Source organism: Triturus cristatus, chromosome 7 (assembly GCF_964204655.1).
Source record: "Triturus cristatus chromosome 7, aTriCri1.1, whole genome shotgun sequence".
In the NCBI taxonomy this organism is placed as follows: Eukaryota; Metazoa; Chordata; class Amphibia; order Caudata; family Salamandridae; genus Triturus; species Triturus cristatus.
This window is the reverse complement of record NC_140590.1, coordinates 718,653,463-718,675,006: the sequence shown is the minus strand read 5'-3', so window position 1 is coordinate 718,675,006 and position 21,544 is coordinate 718,653,463. Positions and strand designations below refer to the sequence as shown.

At 47.4% G+C, this 21,544-nt stretch overlaps 1 protein-coding gene across 2 annotated transcripts in view; it reads left to right on the top strand.

The window, feature by feature from the left end:
• RPTOR (regulatory associated protein of MTOR complex 1) overlaps positions 1-21,544 on the top strand; it is a 1,825,560-nt gene that overhangs the window by 1,519,439 nt on the left and 284,577 nt on the right. Inside the window, exon 29 of one of the 2 annotated variants that reach the window (XM_085617418.1) lies at positions 14,022-14,069. The exons of the other annotated variant lie outside the window; for it this stretch is intronic. Within the exon in view, the coding sequence (XP_085473544.1) occupies positions 14,022-14,069 (48 nt within the window). The remainder of the gene's footprint in view (positions 1-14,021; positions 14,070-21,544) is intronic. 2 annotated transcript variants of the gene reach the window in all.

Sequence of the window (21,544 nt, the reverse complement as noted above, 5' to 3'; positions counted from 1 at the left end):
TGGGATGATTGCCCGGGTAAAGCATACCTAAGCAGGTAAAGCATACCTTTTTTCTAAGCAGGTAAAGCATACCTTTTTTCTGGATAAGGAAAAGTTGACTCCTGTCAAGTCCTTTTGTTATCTAGGAATTACATTTAACGATAGTGGGTCTTGGACCTCGGAATTTGATTCTATCAGACTAAAAATGCTGCGGTCTACTGGCAGTATTTTTCGTTTTGCCTCTAAACTCGGCTCACGAAGCATTTTAGACATGATGAACATATACAATGTTTGTTGTGTCCCCTCTGCACTGTATGGGGCAGGTGTATGGGGCCATAGTGTGGGTACATCCCTGCAGAAGGAGGAAAATAAGTTTTTAAGGAGGTTGTTATGTGTCCCCCCTTCCGCTTCCATTCTGCTGATCCATGAAGAAGTTGGGATCGAGTTTATTTCTGATTTAGCAGCAGTCCGGCCACTTTTATTGTGGCGTTCTATTTGGGCTAAACCAGAGACTCGATTTACTCAGGATATCATTCTTGATTGTATAGGCTTGGACCACTCCTCACGCATACAGTGGTTGAGATACATCCACCGCTGGTATCTCCTTCTTTTTAATATTGATGTATTCCGCGAGCCAGAAGAGGTTGTTTCTATTTCAAAAAAAGAAATTAAGACAACGTTCTTAAACTTCCGAAAGGCAGAGCGAGATAAAATTTCTGGTAATCTTATTACCGTGAAATTTTATAAAGATTTAAATTTAACTTCGGGGTTCCAATCCTATCTTGTGTATGTGACCCGTCCCTCCCATCAGTATGTTTTAACACGTGTCAGATTGGGTATTGTTCACCATCTGGTTGCATTTCCAAACACAAGAACCAGTTCAGATATACCCTGTCCGTGTGACAGTATTTCCCGGCAGAATAGTTGCCACTTTTTACTTCTCTGTAAATTTTATCATTCTCTCAGGTTAAAATACCTTAAGCCAATTTTTATTAAATATAATATTCGTACTACAGAAACAGCACTGATACTTTTATCCTCATTAGAGAACGAGGAGATCTGTTTTTTCCTGGCTACTTTTATTCTGAAGTGTACAGTTGTCAGGAAAAGTATTGTACTATAATATTTTTATACTTACCTGTCTGTACCTATGTTATACAGCTGCCAGGTATTGTATTACGCTGCTATTACTGTTTACATTTTTGTCTGTATATATACGTCTTCAAGTTTTATACTATTTTTGTAACTAAAGTATTATTTTTATTTTGTTGATGTCCACAGTATATTATGATTATTTATAAATTTTGATGTACAGCTGCCAGGAAAGGCCCATTGAGTAATTCCTACTGATCTCCTGTCTGTTCATTCATGTACGTTTTGCTTTTATAATAGTACGTTGACCCAAACTGGCAAGATTACTCCTTAATTGTTGCACTTCAGACTTTTGCACAACGTCTTATCATCGTTTTATATAAGTGGTCATATGGTGATTTTATACATTTTATTATGTATTTTTTTTTTGCTTGTATGATTTGTATGTACAAATCGAATAAAAGCTTTAAATTGAATTGATTGCCCGACGCCACCGCCCGGCCCCGGGTGACCCCACGTTCCTCTCCTAACACCTCACCCTTTTAGCCTGGTTGTTCAAGCTTCCACTTCTAAAGGCACCTTCCCTACCGCACCACTGGAAAGGGAATCCAAAAAGCTGGACCACCTTGGGAAGAAAATATTTTCTTCCGCCAGCTTGGGACTGTGGTCGGTAAACACTACATGTCTATTGGGCCATTACACCCACTCTGTGTGAGATACGGTGGCGCAGGTGCTGCCTCAATGCTCAGGGGAGGCCCGGGCCGTACTCTCCCGAGCAGTTGCCGAGGGGAGAGACGCAGGGAGAAGTTAACTGAGCTTACTCGTTAAATATCTTTTATGCTTCTCCATTATTATTCTTTGCAGACATCTCCACCTTTCTCTTATTCATATCCATTTTGTGAGTAGCCTCCCTTTCCTTCCCGTCTTCCCCTCTGGGTTGGGGCAGCTATATAAAAGGAGTGTGATCCGATCCCAATGTTTCCCCCCCATGGGCGAAAGTGGGGAGATGCTGAATGACCTGTAATGTATAGCCTCTTGACATCTCCCTTCACCCCGCTCACTTTTATGACTTATTGTCCTTCTTTCCCAACGCTTAATCCCCTCCCCTGCCTATCGCAGGCCTCTCTGCTCCCATCTTCTTCCAAATGTCAGATCGGCCCTGTGTGGAATGCTAGTAGAGTGACAGAATCCAACTTGGATAGGAAGCTGTTTCACAGGAGGAAATGTGATTTCTCACTTGCAGTTTAGATGTGGAACATAGGATTAGGTAGACATCCAATAGGGCTATCACATCAATCTTGTGCTGTTTAGCAGAAACACTACTGCTGTGCATGACAACAGTGGGCACTTTGTGCTGGTATCATTCTGTTTCCTGACTAGTCTGACTGGGAGCCTGCTAATCAGGTCCCCAGTCTCTGGGCTTTCTCCTTAAATTGGACCATGGTGAGTACTTGGGTACCTCCCAGATTGGCTACCGGTATACCTTTGTAAGTCCCTAGTATATGGTACTAGGGTACCCATGGCATAGGTGCACCAGGGGTTCCCCATGGGCTGAAATGTGTATTAAGCATATATGATAAATTGTACTACATCAGAGTCCTTACTGACTAAGGCAGACAGTTCTCTTTACCGTGGTATAAACATTCGTCTTCAGCCACACCAAAGAGCATAGCTTGTGCAATGTTTAACAAAGGTAATGTGAAATATGAATGTGTAGGCAGAGAAACAGACTAACGTATATGCCTGTCACAGCCCAATCCCACCTCTCTCTTCACACTAAAAGCATGCGGTATCGCTGACCTTTTATGGTTAACAAAATTTGGGATTTTAACCTGGCTCCCCGTTATCTCACACTGGTTATATTCAGTTAACTGTTTACTTCAACAGGACTGTCTTCTGCAATTGCTATGGGGGAAAAAAGACTGAGATCAGCTGTATCATACCGCTAGAAACATCACCACGACCAGGGGACTAGATCCTTAATGTCAATGACAACTGTTTTACACTCAAAGTTTCTTGCATCAGATTCTTTTTTTTATTTTTTATTTTAACTGAAGGCTAGCCTTTCGCTGTAGCCAGTGTTGAACTTTGCTCTACAAGAAACAAGGTTGTTAGTACAGAAAGTAGTTCCAAAAAGCACATGATGTCCTTTAAAAAGTACTACAGTGATACTGAGGATTTAGTCTATTTTCAAACTGATCAATTGATTGTCAAACACCTGTAAACCATAAGTGCTTATCTATTGTTGCTGTGGTTGATCTGTTGCATGGGTTCTGTTGTGTAGCGTAGCAACAAGGCAGTCATTTTGTTTCGATTGAGGACTATTATTCCTGTCTTAACTACAGGTCAGGGTAAAACATCCTCCTGCACCCATTTGACAACTGCTCATGTCCTGGGCTGGATTTACACAAAATCCACTATTTTCGCCCGTGCACCTGCCCTCATATGGTATCCACACAAGTGCGCATAAATGAATGGGATAAGGATGTATGGAAGGTACAGAGAAATGCATTCTTGTATAAGCATGTGACTACTGTAGTGAACTGAACTGGACTGAATGCCCCATGCCAGAGAAGAAAAAACGTGTTCCTCTAGGGTCGGTGCCAACTTTATCAATCTGTATTTGCATAGGGCGTTGTATGCCACCTATTTTACTTCACAGCACTTTTGTTACTCCAATGATGACTTTGCAAATGGTTCCAAGGTGTTCATCGCAGGCTTATGAAGAAGCGCTGCCCTTATAGTGAGTAGGAATGTACCACTATTAGGCGAATATATCAATTTTGCAGAGTTGTGGTTGTTATACAGACAACTCGTCCATTGTTTGCTTAAGCAATGAATTGTTTATATAGTGTTGTTCCAAAAGAAAATGCAATTACTCTGGCAAACGTCCTTTTCTCAACCTTTTCATGCACTGCAAAGGCCGTCAATCGGCTAAAATTGTAGCCTGATGAGCGCACCCTACATCCCCAACACCTCCTTTGGGGGTCCCGTTCTTAATTGCCATTCTCTGTGCCCAGACAGTCGGTTTCATTGGAACCATGCCAATCTGTACAATGTTCCCACGCTGGAGAGCCAGTGTTTAGCGGAAGGTGGATGTTGCATTCCGATCCTTGCTCCCCTGAGGGCACCTACATGGTGTTGTAACAGTTTAAAGAGCAATAAGGAACAATATGTCCACTTTTTTCAAGAAGCTGTATGAGCACTGACTCGTTTTCTGTTTGAACCCATGGGTGCTTTTTCGTGTTAGCATAAGAACAACCCCCTTTAGTTCTTTGGGGTTGGGAAGGAGCTCAGGTTGGCATGGCAGTTCTCACTGAGGCGATAAGAGCTACTCTCTGCCCAAAACAAGGCAGACCACTTTCACAGAACGCAAAGTTTTATACAGCTCAGATACCCGATCCTTGCATTTTGAAAAGCTTGTGTGAAGGTGTGTTGCCCATGGTAGTGCTTGGTATTTCACTGCCCGTCTTTGTTCTAATCACAGAGCACCTTTATGACGTATTTATTTATCCAACGTTATTTCTAAAGCGCAACAGACACCCCGAAAGGAGTCTGTCCTGTTCTTCATCTTACACAGCGGTGAGGGGAAACTGGTCTAAGACCTAATTCTATTTCTATTTTCACAAATAATGGTTTCCTACCTTGTCTTCATAACATTCGCAGTCAGCACTTATGCACCACAATTGATGTGCAGCCGAAAATGGTGTGCAAATGCACAAGCACAATGAAAAGCAGACTAGTCTAAGGCGAATTTCCAAGGAGGCATAAGCTGCAGACCCCTATTTCTGCTATGCCTTTTCTAATGGACCTTTGCAGTATGTTGCATTGTACAGGTTTACAGTGCTCAGTAGTCCGCAGTGAGGGATAAAGCGCTCAACGAGAATTCCAGCCCATGGATGTAATGGAGTAGTCCTCCTGCATCTTCTTGAAGGCTTTTATCTAAGGCAGTGATTACTTTACAAGGGGGACTCCTGGAGGAGCTGTCCTCTAACAAATGCTCTGAGCTGATTCTAGCAATAGCGACACTACAGCCTGCTTCCCTCCATTTGCAGCCTCCCTCACCTCGACACACCACTCTTGCTGCTGTCCTTTTTAGGTCTCGGACTGACGTAAGCAGCGCAAGCGCTGCCCTCGTCTTACGAGGTTTCTTGGAATCTATACTATTCCAGAAGCCTCGTCCCAGCTCCGCCTTCAGTTTTGATTTGTGCGCGTCGTTTGGCGTCACAAATTATGCCGAAAGCAGTGCAATGATTGCATGCAAGGCATGTCAATTGCTGCTTGTTGCCACCCTGTCTCCTTTTATCCTCGCCCAGCGGGATTGGATCTCTTACTGGCGGCAGGAGACAGTGTCTCCTAATTAGCCGCTACACACTTTTTTTTTTAATCATTCCCCTTTGGCAAAGGCAGCTGCATGTTTGTAATTGCATCGCGCTTTCACTTAAAGTGAAAGCGCGATGCAATTATAAGCACGCGGCTGCCTTTGCCAAAGCCGAGAGCTTGTTAGCTAGTTTCACCCACATACATACAGTGATGGCGTTTATGCATTTTACGGACTAACGTGGTTTTTACAGACTAAAAATTAAATGATTCTGACTAGCTCAAGGAAGAGCAGTTCAATCGAAATTAGTTTTCGTCACGCACTAATTGCACGAAACACTCTAGGAGCCTAAAGTTGTTTAGTCCAGCAGTGTGGCGTCAATGCGGGCACAGTCAGAATATAAATTAGCAGTCTAGTTGTTTATCAGCAATTTACTTTCCAATCTCCCAAGCGGGACGCTCTGGATCAAGACTCGTTGGTTCTGTCTCCAAACTCGACGATCTACTGTGTGCAGTCTGTTCTCGTCTCGCTGGTCCCGGAAGTGGCTGTAGCGACGGAATGGCGGAAAGTCCTGGGGAGGACGCGGTGTTGGCAGCTGGTGGCGATGGACTAAAACCATGATCTCTTGACTTGGTAAGAGTATTCTGCATCATTCAGAAACTCTGTCCATCACCACCCCCTTTTTCCCAAATCATTTTTATCCACACTCAGTGTGGGAGGGTATGCTCAGACGTGAGTCCCTTGCTCATTGCACCATCAGGATTCAGGCAAGCCGGGCCGACGAAGGCTGTGATGCCAGAAACCGGTCCCCGGAAGCTTGTTTCCTTCCCAGTATAAGAATTGGCTTGGTAGTTTGGTTTGCCCTGTTCCCATCATGCACTGGGACAGGTACAGACTAATTTGCATGTAGCCAGGTTCTGAGCTGGGATAGTGCAGTGAGCTAAAAAACGGTGATGGATTAAAACCATGATCTCTTGACTTGGTAAGAGTATTCTGCATCATTCAGAAACTCTGTCCATCACCACCCCCTTTTTCCCAAATCGTTTTTATCCACACTCAGTGTGGGAGGGTATGCTCAGACGTGAGTCCCTTGCTCATTGCACCATCAGGATTCAGGCAAGCCGGGCCGACGAAGGCTGTGATGCCAGAAACCGGTCCCCGGAAGCTTGTTTCCTTCCCAGTATAAGAACTGGCTTGGTAGTTTGGTTTGCCCTGTTCCCATCATGCACTGGGATAGGTACAGACTAATTTGCATGTAGCCAGGTTCTGAGCTGGGATGGTGCAGTGAGCTAAAAAACGGTGATGGATTAAAAACATGATCTCTTGACTTGGTAAGAGTATTCTGCATCATTCAGAAACTCTGTCCATCACCACCCCCTTTTTCCCAAATCGTTTTTATCCACACTCAGTGTGGGAGGGTATGCTCAGACGTGAGTCCCTTGCTCATTGCACCATCAGGATTCAGGCAAGCCGGGCCGACGAAGGCTGTGATGCCAGAAACCGGTCCCCGGAAGCTTGTTTCCTTCCCGGTATAAGAATTGGCTTGGTAGTTTGGTTTGCCCTGTTCCCATCATGCACTGGGACAGGTACAGACTAATTTGCATGTAGCCAGGTTCTGAGCTGGGATGGTGCAGTGAGCTAAAAAACGGTGATGGATTAAAACCATGATCTCTTGACTTGGTAAGAGTATTCTGCATCATTCAGAAACTCTGTCCATCACCACCCCCTTTTTCCCAAACGGTTCAGGGGCATCACCCGTGTCGGGAGGCAGCACGGGGAACGCCACCTTCCTCCCAGCGGAGTTATGGGCAGCAGCTGGCTACGGAGTGCCACCTGAAGGCGTCCCTCCTATCGCAACTATTGCTCCCATGCCCCCAATCGCGACCATTGCACCCATGCCACCTATAGGCACAATCTCGCCACTGAGCGGCTTGCTATCGGCAGGGACCGCGCTCCTCTCATACTCCAGCTTTTGGGATCCCACAGTGAGCAGCGACTGGGCCAACGAGAGGGCATCAGCATAGTGCGTGCTGAGGATCAAAAGGCGAGGCTCTCTCCCAAAATTCTGCTTTAACACACTTGTGATACTCTATACTGTAATGGCCATCCCCAGCTACTGACACATCCAACTGCCACCACCAGACATACCCAATGCGCAACAAGAGGGGCCTGAGCGCAGTTTGTTCTGTACCTCATGAGTTTAAGCTTCGGGCCCTTAGGTGCTTCTTCACAGTTTTACAACCCTACCTATCTAATCGTTCTAATGCTAAATCAATTTTTATCACCATTATACACATGTACGCTACTAGAAAGGATTGGTGGAATGTATGCTTCAAATAAAGTACCGCCGGGGTTCTCCATCCGCCTCCACCACACTGACCCCATCAGCAGTATCCCTATCCACAGCGTTTGCATCAGTGCAGTGGTTGTATGTGCTATGTTTGAAAGGTGTTATTCCCCACCAAACTACCGATTTGTCATTTTAATGATGCACCTCTATTCTTAATCGCTATTTATACTCGAATGCAGGGCAGAAACGGGTTACTACACTGTGCATCACCCCTTACCATGCACCCTATCCTATTATCATACAGAGTAACTAGAGGTGGCACCCAATGACGAACCCACCACTAAACTAACAACCCGTTCTAACACCATCTCTACACCTAATCTCAGTATAAAGGTGGCAGCGCAGTGTCTGCCACAAATACTTTGGTGTCAGGCATTCAAAGAAGTTTATTAATTGCTGCTGTCCTTGGAAACACAGGATAAAGATGCTACCGTAAAATCTCTAAATTGACAAGTACTTCCTGTTTTGGTTTTGATTTTCATGAGTCACTGAAGTCGATCAGCGAACGCTTACTCATGGCGGATGTCCTGTGCTGGAACATCTAGTCAGCCAGCGTCTCACAATAAATGTAATATCTATGCAGTGTTGTTCTTTTAGAAAAATATGTAACTTATTCTCATTTAGGTAATATGCTCAGTAACTTTCAGACGTTTTGTCAAATTAACAATTCTCAATGTGTAGCTTCTATTTAGTAACTTTTGCACTTTGACTGGCATCTGATAGGGGTGTTGTATTAAACTTTTCGCTCATACAGACCGTCTTACATCATACTGGAATTTCCTGACCATAAAATGCCCTATGGGATATTCCTTCCCGTCATAAATGAGTGGCTCAGCGAGTTGCATGGGCGCCTGGCATCTGCTGCAACCCACAGTTCGAGTCCCGGCAGTGTTGGTTTAGCCTCTCATCCTTCCGCGGAGTTCCTATAAACGAGACTACAGTAATGCTTTCATAATATGGTTTGAAAAGACAAAATAGGTAGCGGTGAGCACTATACAAAAACACTTACGGTTAAGTTTGTCACGCGCAAGTCAGTGGGCAGAAAAAGTAAAGTGTTCTCTCTTGTGATTCCCGGATTCTGTGCTTACAAGAAACCCTGAAACGTTCCTCCAAATCAGAATAAGTCTCAACAGAGGGACGCTTTGATTTTAGATGCTAAAGCGAGACGTGTCCATGTTACTTAGACACTAGTCCTTCAGCAGTTAAGAAACAAGCATTAAAAATGCAATAGGTCTTGCCTTTCATTAAGTTAAAGCCATTTGCTTTGCTATACAATACCATTAGCAAAGCAAATGGCTTTAACTTAATCAAAGGCGCAAGACCTATTGCATTTTCAATGCTTGTTATTTAGGTCAACGCCTACCAGACAGCGCAGCTGTCTCGTGGTTTGCTAGAGACATCTTGGGGACTTCCAGAAGTTGACACAGGAATGCATTCTGCCCTTTGCCTACCATTGGCTTTTTGGTTTGTTACTCACATTTTCTAGATTTCTATTTGCTGGTTTTATTTGTCTTATGCTGTCCAGCTTGAGTTTGCCCCTCCTGTTGCTTAGTTCCTGTTTATTGTATTCTTCCCCAAACTCACTTTCAGCGAACAGGCCTTTGAATCTTGTTCTTATCTTGGCACATTTGCTGGCCATTCAAAGACAGAGGTTAGATGTCAGGCGTCAGATGTCAGGCTCCTGTTTTCCAATGAGCTTGGTGTTTATTTTTCTTTCTTTGACTTCAAAGTGAGAGAATCTATGTCACAATTCTGCTGAGTACACATGTAAAAGGAGAGGGATGGGGGTAGTATGTTTTCTTTCCTAGCACTCTACAAAAGAAATTAACTGTGCTGATGTTTCAGAAATTTTCAGAATTAGTTCAGATGAGCAGATGAAGCACATTTTTTTGTAATTTTGAAATGTGGTGGAAACAAACATTTGAATACGATGAAAAACATCAATACACTAGGGGATGACATTTGCACACATTCTCGTTTATGTGCAGTAAAACTGTATTTTAGGGCAAACGTAATAGTCATGAGTTATCTGTATTGGCAATGCGTTACCACACCACGCATACTCTACACTAGCCACTCCACTCTGTCCTTCCACCCTATGCCACGCCACTTCATTCTGCCACATGGCACTCCACTCCCCTCCAGTCTTAAGACCCTCTGCGACACGCCACGCCACTCAACTACACAGCATTCTAATCAACCCCACTCATTTCACGACACAACACCCTGCTCCAATGTATGCCCCATCACTCCAAACCACCTACCACTCCACTCTACCCCACCTACCCACTTCATTCCACTCCACTCCAATCTATCCCACTCCACTCAGTGTACCCCAGTCCACCCCACCCTATTCTGCTACAGTCGACTCCAATCTACTTCACTCACCCAATCTACCCCACTATATTCCTGTCTACCCCACCCCACTCTACCCCACTTCAATATATCCCACTCTGACTCAGTCTACCCCACTCCAACTCACTTCACTCCAATCTACCCACTCCACTTAGTCTAACCCACTCAACCCCCTCCACCATACCTCACTCCAACCTACTGCACTTGAACCTACCGCACTCCACTGAAATCTACCCCACTCTGCTCCAAGTTACCCCAGTCTACCCCACTCCAGTTCTCCCCAATCCACCCCACTCCAATGTATCCCATCCAACCCACTCCAATGTAGCCCAATCCAACCCACTCCACTCTAACTGACTCCACTCCAATTTACCCCCCTCCACTTTACTCCAGTCTACCCCAGGAGAATTACCCAGCTCCATTTCAATTTACCCCACTTCATACTCCAGTGCAATCTAACCACCCTCTCTCTAATCTACCCCACTCCAATCTACCCCACTCCATTCTACCCCTCTCAACCACAATCTACCCCACTTCAATCTAACACAATCTCCTCCAGTTTAGTCTACCACTATCCAATCCACCCTATCTACCCCGACCCACTCTACCCCATCCCACTCTACCCCACTTAACTCTACCATACTGCACTCCACTCTACCCAAATATACCCCACTCCACTCAAATCAATCCCATTCCAATCTACCACACTCCACTGAAGTCTACCTCACTCCACTCTAATTTAACCCACTCCAATCTACATCACCCCACTCCAATCTACCATACTATAATCTACCCCTTTCTAATCTATCCCACCCCAATCTACCCACCTCCAGTCTATCCCGATCTACTCCACTCCATTCTATCCCAGTCCATGCCTCTTCTCCTTTACCCCACTCCACCCCACTTCAATCTTTACTTCACCCTATCACACTCCTCTCTAAACTACCCCACTCCAATCATCCCTATTCAATCTACCCCACTCCATTCCCTTTTACCCTACTGTAATCCATCCCATCCCACTCCACTCTTCCCCAATCAATCTCACTCCACTCTCGACTCCACTCCAAATGGTCCAACCTCACTCCCCCCACTCAATCTACCCCACTCCACCCAAATCTACCACACTCCATTCTACTACATCCAGTCTACCCCCACACCACTTCACTTCATACTACCTCATGCAGCTCAAATACATCTCATTCCAGTCCAATCTAACCAAATCCACCCCACTCCAATCTACCCTTACCTCACTTTACTCCAAACTACCCATCTCTAATCTACCCAATCCAATCAGCCCACTCCAATATACCCAATCTACCCCACCCTAACCCATTCTAGCCCACCCCATCCCAATCTACCCCACACCACTCCATACAACTTCACAGCAATCTACCCCACTCCACCCCAATATATCCCACTCCAGTGTACCCCCACTCCAACCTGCCCCACTCCAAACCACATCTCCAATCTACTCCACTCCACCCCAATCTACCTCACTCAAATCTATCCCAATCCACTCCACTGTACCCCACTCCAATCAACCCGACCCCCATTACAATCTACCCCTCACCTCTTCAATCTACCAGATACTGCTCCAATCTTCTCCACACCACTCCAATCTGCCCTACTCCCCCAATCTACCCCAGTCCAGCCAACGAGAAACTACCCCACTCATTCCATTCTACCCTACTATAAATCACCCAATCTACACCACTACACTCGACCCCATTCCACTCTACCCCACTCCAGTCTACCACATTATATCCCACTCCACCCCAGCCTACCCTACTCCTATTTACCCCACTCCACTCCACCCCACTCTAATCTACCTCAATCTTCTCCAATCTAAACCACTCTACCCAACTCCACACCATCTCCACAATTCAATCTACCCCTCTCCAATCTACCACGCTAATCTACTCCAGTCTCCCGGTCACATCTGCCCAACAACAATCTACCCTACTCCATTCTTTCCTCCTCACCCTCCACTCCACAGTACACCAATCTACCCCACTCCAGTCTACCCCACCAACGTGTAGACAACCGGAACAGCAGCCACACTGGTGTACAACATAGCTAAAGCACATTACCAAAGCCAATAGCTCTCGCACAGGCGAGATCTATTGGCTTTGCCAATTCTCGTTTCTCTAGCTCTCTGCCCGTTTTATTCGTTTTTCCTTCACCCATTCCCTCTTTCCTCCTATTACAAGACAACACGTTAGATCCCTTCTCCCACCTCCTCTCTAAACCTTCTTGAAGACTGTGTGGACTTTCTGGTTGAATCCTCTGATGATGTACCCCGTAGTGCGGTGGCATCAGGAGGGGCACTTTGTGTTCTGATAAGGCACATGCTGTGCTAATAATTTATACCTTCTGGATATAAAACACAGGCTGTTGCCAGTTACTTTGAGGCTTCGCACTAATTTGATAAGCAGCCTGGGGTTGGAGATGAATGACCATCATTCTTGCCGTGCTGCGGAATGATAGGTAGTGTATATAGTGTTCCCAAAACGTAGGTTACTCGCCTAGAGAAAACTTCGATTTCTTTGGGTTTTTTTCTTCTTTTTTGTTTGTTGGAGAGCAAGGTTTAGGGATAGAAGGGAAACATGCTCACACCATTGATCTGAGCAGTATTTAATGACAAGCCTATTCTGTTTTTTATGTGCTACTGCTATGTATTAAAAAGAGCAGATTGGCTTAACAAGGGCAGGGGTCTTCAAAAAAAAAAGTCCTGGCACAAAGTTTGATATCAGAAACATAGTATGAGAAGATGTCATAGCTCTTTACATATTTAGGAAGACTGATAGTCATGTGGTTTTTGTAACACAAATAACAATTATTATAAATAATACCATCTGCTTATTCCTGAATGCACGAGAGCATTCAGGCATCAACTTTAGTGGCTTTGGCTTGCATATTTCAGAGGTGGTGCTTTTGAAAATGCAACTAGACATTGAAAAGAGATAACTACCTGCATTAACTTGGTATAATACTTAACTTTCATCTTAGTCTCTGAAATCTCTAGGCCTCAGTACTCCTATCCTAAAAATTAAGTATAATAACCAAAACATCTTTCGCTGCAATCAGTCAGTCAAAAAACGAGCTCCTTTTGTGTAAATTATACTTGATATCTTTACTGTTCTGTACTCTAAGCATGCTATGATCACTGTCCTTCTGGGTTTATTGCGGACTATGTGTTTTATTTTTTTTCCGTTTCGTGCTCTCCTCAAGTCCAAATGAAGCCCTTTCCTCAGGCCTGGGATAGCAATGTAACCTTTTCCCTAGTCTGTGTGGAGCCCGCAGTTTTCCTGTGGTCTGAAGGAAACGCTCAACGTCTTCCGTAGCATGGTAAATTACTGCAGCGATTCCTTTGGTCTGAACAAGACCTGCAGCCTTCTTTCTGCCTGACTGGCCCCCTCGGTGACTTATGAGAGCCCAGCAACCATTCCCCTGGTCTAAAAATGCATCTTTGTCTCCCATCTGATAGTTCTGCATCCTTTCCTCTATACTAGTCGAGCCCTGTACCTTTACCGGTTCCCGTGCTCTGTGAAAAGTCCTGCATTCTTTTTCCTGAAGAGAGTCTTGTAGTCTTTGCTCAGCCCTGCGAGAGTCCAGCAGCCTATCCTTTGCTCTGAGAAAATCTTGCATCATTTGCGCTGGTTTAACAGACATGCAGGTTACACGCAGTATGGGTGAGGCAGCTGCATTTCCCTCCTGCTGAAAGAAACCTAGATCCTTCCTTCTGGTGTGAGAACCCTGCAATCTTTGCTCTGGGTGTGGCATGCTTTGTGGTGTTCTTGTTTTTGCTGTGCTTCGTTTGGGTTGCTTCTGTCGTGCTATGTTAATTCTGTTTAATTTCTTTTGCTTTGGCTGACTGACCAACTTACCCCTGGCATCATTCCCTGAATTCCTATCTTCGCACAGGCCTGGCTCGAAGGGTTTCAATCTATCTTGACAGAAGTAAACAAGGAGGTGAGTGCCTTCAAACCTGATACCTGAGCTCTTTCTCATGCCCAGTGAACTCAGTAGAAGCAGCGAGATGATGCAGGGAAAGGTACCACCTGAGAACTGTCTCTAGCACAGTGAGGTAACCAAGAAGTGTTATTCTTGGTTTCTGCACCAGTACTAGACTTTTGTTCACTTTGCCCTCACCCATAGGCGCATTGTTGTTTTTCTGCCATTTCACCCCAATGGGTCAATTTCCATGTGCCCCTGTTGCAAAGCTGGAGGCCTGTCTGACCACCCAAAACATACTGTTCACTCGTTGCTCATTCCCAAGATCCTCCTTGTCCCTTTGGCCTGTAAATCCGAACAATTTCTTCCTTTCTATTATGTGTCTCTCCCTTCACCTCTCTGCCCTGCACATCCTGGCGGGCCCTCACGTTGTGCTCTAAGATCTCTCCCTTCCCATTAAAAATGTTTCCTGTTTCTCCCGCTGTCACGAAACTAAATGGATTCTTATCCCCGAACTAGTGTCTTTCTCACCCTGGCGTGCTTCCTTCTCCTTCTTGCTTTCCCTGCGACCAGTCTCTGTCCTTGCCAGTCTGTTTCCTCTGGTGTTTCCTAGTGGCCCCATAAGTGCCTTTGACCAGTCGTTATGTAGTTAGAACTTAGTTCCTGTATGAGGTCTACAACTTTATGTAAAATTACATTATGTTTGTGGTTCAACAATTAGCAACATGCAGTTAATAAGATTGTTTTTATTACGCTTACACATAACCTATTCAATACAGCTGTTGGGTCAATTTACATTCTGTCACAAAAACTACCGAGCTGTCTTTCTGTGGCTTTGTCATGTCATATTTTTTGTTGTTGTTGCTTAATCGTGTTGTATCTTCTGATATGTTATTTTACTAATCATACAAATTGATCTTTTCTAAGGCATTTTCAAATTCAAAAGTTATATATTTCTAAAATATGTTGGGGGAGTCATAAAGTGCAATTGGATTTCGAAAATGGAGCTTCTCCCTGAGTGAACAAAATGCTTGTCTTCATTGATGCAAAACTCTGAGCTCCAAAGAAAGTTACGCTCGGAGTAAAGCCATAGGAAATTAATGTCAATTTTATTTATTTTTTTAAATCACTTTAACATTTTCAGATAACAAATACCACAAGAGGGTTTTTGTAGGTAGGGCCTGATGGCTCAATAGATTAATGCGTCCTTTGCAAGGGCCTGTGTTTGACATCATGGTCACAGTTTAAAATCCTGGCGGGTCCACTCAATCTTTAATCTATCTAAGGTAGATAGAATGAGTACCATTGATTTAGGTAACAATAAACACATGTTATTCAGTGCCAATATGCCTACGGGTGAACATGCGCTTTACAAATACACGTTATGTTATGTAGGTAGGTATGCTCAAAGATCAGCTTTTAAATTTCTACATCTGAAAGAGACGCGTTACTAATAGATTCATTACCTTAGAATATTCCCCAGGCATCAGTCTGGATCCGGAAAGTTTTCTGCTTAGCAGTACCCCTGTGCACCAGTAGGTGGTGCCGTGCGGCTCCGCGCCCGTCACTGGCGTCGTGCGCGCCGGGATGATGTCACGGAGGCTACTTAGGCGCCACCCATGCGCGCTGACGTCAGTTCTTTCTTTTACCGCGCCGAAAGCGCAGATCCGGATTGAGCACGTACCTTGGTCATTTTTTGACCACTTTTTTGAGAAATTTTTGTCTCCTTCTCTTGTCTCCTGGTGCACGTAGGGATGCCCGGCTTTAAAGCTTGCGGGTTGTGCCACCATAATATGTCGGTGGCGGACCCCCATGATGTCTGCCTCTACTGCCTGGAGAACGACCACGACTCCCGGGATTGTCTGGACTGCCATGCCAGGGCCCCGAAGGCATTACGGGAGCGGCGCCGGAAGTTGCTGGAGGTCCAGCACTCCTCTCATCGCCGCTCCGGGTCTAGTGCCGTTCGTGGGACCGGAGCCGTCGCTCCTCGGACTCTAGGTCTTCACCTTCAGATTCCAGTAAGCGTCGCCATAAGAAGTCGTAGAAGCGTGTTCGCTCTCTGACGTCCCCCCGTCGCTCCCAGGAGGGGGACAGGGGCTCCGCCCCTGCGGCTCCTCTGGAGCCTGGGAGTCCCGCGGCCTACCCGCTATACCCAGGTCCATCGGCGACTCCCGAACAGAGGCAAGAGTTTCTTGCTGCCTTGGACCGCCTGTTTAGGCCTCGGGCCCCCGCCGGTGCACCTGCGGGCCCCACGGCCCGTGTCCAGATCCTGTTGACCCGGCGGCACCGCCTCCGGCGCCAGCCCCGGAGCCACTGGATCCAGCTGCCCTTGGCTCCGGCCCCAGCGCCGCCACAGGCACCGCACTGGGTGCCGTTTATCCCACCCCTGCCCCGGTTCTCGGACCATTTCGTTCTGACCTAGGACCCTCATTGGGATCTGGTTCCGGGTCGGCCCAGGCTGGCGCCACTCCCGGCGCCGCTGGCCCCCTCTCCGGCCCTGCCGCAGCAGCCGCCTCCTTCTACCCCGGAGCTGGATGAGGACTGGGACGGCTCCGAGGACCCCCTTGCGCGGCATTGTGACTCCGAGCAGGATTGGTTGGATGACCTTCAAGATGCGGGTGAACGTGATGTGTCTTCTGACCCGGGGTTTGCCTCACCTCTACTTACTATGGAGGAGGGTGCTTCCTACACTATGATGCTGCGTCGAGCCACGCAGACTCTCCACCTCGACCTCCCTACGGTGGCCCGTAAGACCAACCTCCTTACGGAGGTGCTTCAGACGGCGTTTACGTCGTCCGAGCCGCTGCTCCCTTTTAATGAGGCCCTCATCGAAGTCCTCTTGGGTACTTGGTTGCGACCGGCCTCGGCGGCGCCGGTGGATAAGAACATTGCTAGGCGTCATCGCCCGGCGCCTGGTGATCCTGCCTTCTTGACCACTCACCCCACGCCTGAGAGCCTGGTCTTTCAGGCCTCGACATCGTAGAGTGCCTTTCCCTCTGCTCCACCCGGATAAGGACTCTAAGAGGCTGGACCAATATGGCAAGAGGTTGTTCTACGCAGCCAGTTTGGGGTTGAGGTCGGTTAATACCGCCTGCTTATTGGGCCGTTACTCCCACGCAGTGTGGGATCCGGTGGCGGAGGTTCTGCCTCAGTGCTCTGAGGAGGTCCAGGCTGTCCTTTTCCAAGCGATTGTGGAGGGCAAGGATGAGGCGAAGTTTGCCATCAGGTGTGGTTTGGACACCGCTGATTCGTTGGGCAGGGCGATTCCCACGACGGTGGCGCTGCAGAGACAGGCCTGGTTGCGTTCCACTGGCTTCTCACCCGATGTCCAGAGCTCATACCCTTCGATGGCTCACGCCTCTTTGGTGATAAGGCTGACAATGCCCTGGAGTGCTTTAAAGACTCTTGTGCCACGGCCAAGTCTTTCGGTCTTTCCTCGAAAAACCCTGCCACAACGGGGTTTCATTCCTTTCGTGGCCAGGGCAGGGGTACCCAGGCGCGCTCTTCCAGCAAGCCTGTGCAGAACCAGCCTCAGCGTTGCCGCAGACATGGGTTCCGCAGGGGCGGGTCTGGTAACCAGTGTGTGGGGCAGTCCACTTCCACCCCCGCTGCTTCTGCCTCGAAACCTTCCTAATCCGAGCTTCAGGGGGCACCCCACGCCAGTGGGTGGCAGGGTTCACCTCCACCTCCACCACTGGCGCGAGATTACGTCGGACAAGTGGGTGCTGCAGATAATCTGCCAAGGTTACTCGCTCCACTTTCTGTCCTCCCCTCCAGCCATGATACCTCGGTACCACCGCATGTCGGGGGATCACTTGGCTCTTCTCCGTCAGGAAGTCACGGCCCTCCTGGCCAAGGGGGCCATAGAGTACGTTTCCGATTAGGAAGTAGGGAGTGGTTGCTATTCCCACTACTTTCTGGTCCCCAAGAAGGACAAGGGGGGCCTGCGCCCCATCTTGGACCTCCGGGACGTCAATCGCTTCCTCCAGAAGGAGAAGTTCAAGATTGTGACTCTGGCTCAGGTCCTGTCTGCCCTGGACCCTGGAGACTGGATGGTAGCGTTGGACTTGCAGGACGCTTATTTTCACATTCCCGTCCTGCCTGCCCACCGGCGTTACCTGCGGTTCACGGTAGGCCAGGAGCATTTTCAGTTTGCCGTGCTCCCCTTCGGCCTTACCAGTGCCCCTCAGGTGTTCACGAAAGTGATGGCGGTGGTCGCAGCTCATCTGCGCAGGTCAGGGGTGTCAGTCTTCCCCTACCTCGGCGATTGGTTGTTGAAGGCGGGCTCGCCCCAGGCAGTTGTCTCTCACCTCCAGACTACGGCCAACCTCCTGCATCTGCTGGGTTTCTCCGTCAATGTGCCGAAGTCGCACCTGAGTTCCTCTCAGAAGCTCCCTTTCATCGGAGCGGTTATGGATTCGACGCTATTTCGGGTTTATCCTCCCGTACAGCGAGCCGGGATATTCAGGCTATGGTTCTGATTTTTCAGCCTCTATCCCGGGTTTCAGTCAGGATGACCCTCCGGCTTCTGGGCCTGATGGCCTCCTGCTGGTGCCGTATGCCCAGTGGCATATGCGGGTTCTGCAATGGGACCTGAAGTTCCAGTGGCCACAGCATCAGGGCAACCTGTCCGATCATGTCCAGATCTCGGAGGGCACTGCAAGGCAATTGCAGTGGTGGCTCACGAATCGCGATTGGGTCAATGGCAGATCCCTCTCCCTTCCCCAGCTGGAGCACACAGTAGTGCAGATGTGTCCCTCCTGGGTTGGGGTGGCCACATGGGAGAGGCAGGGATCAGAGGGCTCTGGTCTCCGGCGGAGTCCCGGCTCCGCATCAACCTTCTGGAGCTGCGGGCGATCCGGCTTGCACTGAAGGCATTCCTTCCCTCTGTCCGGGGTAGTGTAGTGCAGGTGTTCACGGACAACACCACCGCCATGTGATATTGCAACAAACAGGGTGGGGTGGGGTCCTGGACCCTATGTCAGGAGGCTCTGCGCCTCTGGACATGGCTGGGACATCAAGGCATTACGTTGGTGGTTCAACACCTGGCAGGTTCTCTGAACGCCAGTGCGGATGAACTCAGCCGCTGGTGCGTGGTGGATCACGAGTGGCATCTGAACTTGGACGTGGTGCAAAGTCGTGCCTTTTTTATGTCTGACTTGGCAGCGCAGCCGTCTAAAAGACGTCCAGTTCTATAAAATACCCATGAAGTTTTCTTTGGTTTCACGCAGAGGAGTATTTCTATCTAAACCCATGATATGAGCTATCTGTTGTACCATTCCACCATCCAGGAAGTGCTTCCATTGGAATACATGAGGGACTATTTTACAGCAGAAAAGTACTTTGTCATGACACTGTATGTCATATTCACTTCTTCATTTCACTCTTTTCCAAGCATTTTCTACAGGACAGGCTGTAATGTGATAAATATCATCTGTGTGTGCAGCGCATGTAAACAGCATTGGTGAATGCCTGTATTTACGTACAGTAACACATTAAAGTCATACATATCAGCTTCTGTGCTGCTTGTTTTTCTTCTCTTTGAATGTTCTGTGTTGGCCTAATGGACTTGTTTGTCAGTGTGTTCTATTGTATGGATTGCTGTCGCTGATGTGATTTGTGTTGGGGTGTGGATTGAGGCGTTCTGGTTATGTTAATTGCTGCTGGGAGAGCAAGACTTTACCGTTGATGTGATCCATGGTGGTTTGTTTGTGCGAGGGCATTTTGTTGGTATGTTACGTAATTTGTAGGATCAAATTAATCTGATGTTGACTGATCTTAGGCGTTATGGGTGCGTGTAGTGCTCTAAGTGAGCACCATGTTGCCACCCAGAGTGTCCTTTGTTAGTTGTGTATCTGTTTTTACATTGTTTCTAGAATTGTCTGGCATGCTTGTGGTACTGCGTTTTAGAGATGCATGGGAGCTACATGTTGCTATCCATTTGGTCTATGGATATCTGTTGTTCGTCTCCAAGTATCATTCTGATTTGCCTGACGTGTTCTGCTTTGCTTGCGGTTCTAGATGTTGAGGCATAGAATTGCCTTCAGAATTTCAAAGATTGACCCATTTCATTGTCTTTCATTTGCATTCGATTAATGTTGAACACCACCACAAAAAGTATGGCAGCTGCAGGTGGTTATTCTTGCCTGAAGACAAACGACACAAAAGTCCCTCTTGAACAGTCACAAAAAACTGTGAGAGTGCTGAAGGGAGGCAAGGTCATCCTTATGGAAGAGGAAGTCTCACACACAAAATTGTGTCATGCTTCATCATTGGCAACCTCTCCCTATCCTGGAAGGATAGTACCTCCTGGGTGAACTTAACCTCCTGTTTTACTTGGCGCAGGAAGGAGTTCTTAGATATAAGCTACTAGACAATAGAGGGGATCCAGGTCAGTGATCCCTAACTTCCTCTAGGGGGCCTATTTGCCTGCTTCCTTAGTGAGGGGCAATTTAGTTAAAAAAAATGTAATCGAAAATGATTACTAATGTGCTCAGGTGAATCCTACCTGAAAACGCACAAGGAGAATGACCTATTCATAAAAGAGAAAAAAACGATATAAGGTCAATTAATTCAATGTAGACTAAGGGATTTCCCTTAATTGGGTGAACCAATAAAAAAAAGAACGTGGGATGCAGGTGACACTGCGCTGCAAGACCTCAGCACTCACAACACACGTGATCACTGAATAAAACATGCGAAATCGTTATGCATGCTGCATGTGGAGTAGTGAAATAAATATCTGAAAGAGGCAATTAGTTATAGATTCCTTACCTGAAGAATTACCCCCAGGCGTCAGACTGGATCCGGAGAATTTTTTCATCAGCAGTACCCCTGCGCGTTGAAAGGTGGCGTCGGTCGGCTCCGCGTTCGTTGTTGGCCTCGTGGTCACCGGGATGACGTCGCTGTAGCTACTTGGACGCCGCTCTCGCGCGCTGACGTCAGTTCTTTCTTTTTCTGCGCCAGCCAGCGCAGATCCGGTGAGAGCGAGACCTTCAATCACTTTTTGACTGATTTTTTGCGACTTTTGACGACACCGTTTTTTGAGTCTATCGACTCCTGGTGCACGCAGGGATGTCCAGGTGTCCTCGGCCCGGCTTAAAGGCTTGCGAAACCTGTCGCAAGCTGATGTTGTTTACGGACCCGCACTGCGGATGCCTGTGGTGTCTGGAGTGCAACCATGATCCCAAGTTGTGCTCCAACTGCCGGACCATAAATCCGAAGTCTTTGCAGGAGCGGTTCCGACAGCTTCTCGAGGCCCGGCAGTCCGCTCCGCGCTGCTCGAGGTCCCGGTCGCATGGGAGGTCGAGGTCCCGGTCACGGAGTCCCCACCATTCGTCATCGAAGTCTTCGCACTCCTCAGGTAAGTCGAAGCACAAGAAGAGGTCGAAGAAGCATTCTTCACTCTTCGACTTCTTCCCATCCGTCGGCCGACGCGACGAGGAATGTGGACGGTGCCCGTCTCGCGTCTCCGCGTGCGGAGCCTGAAGGGT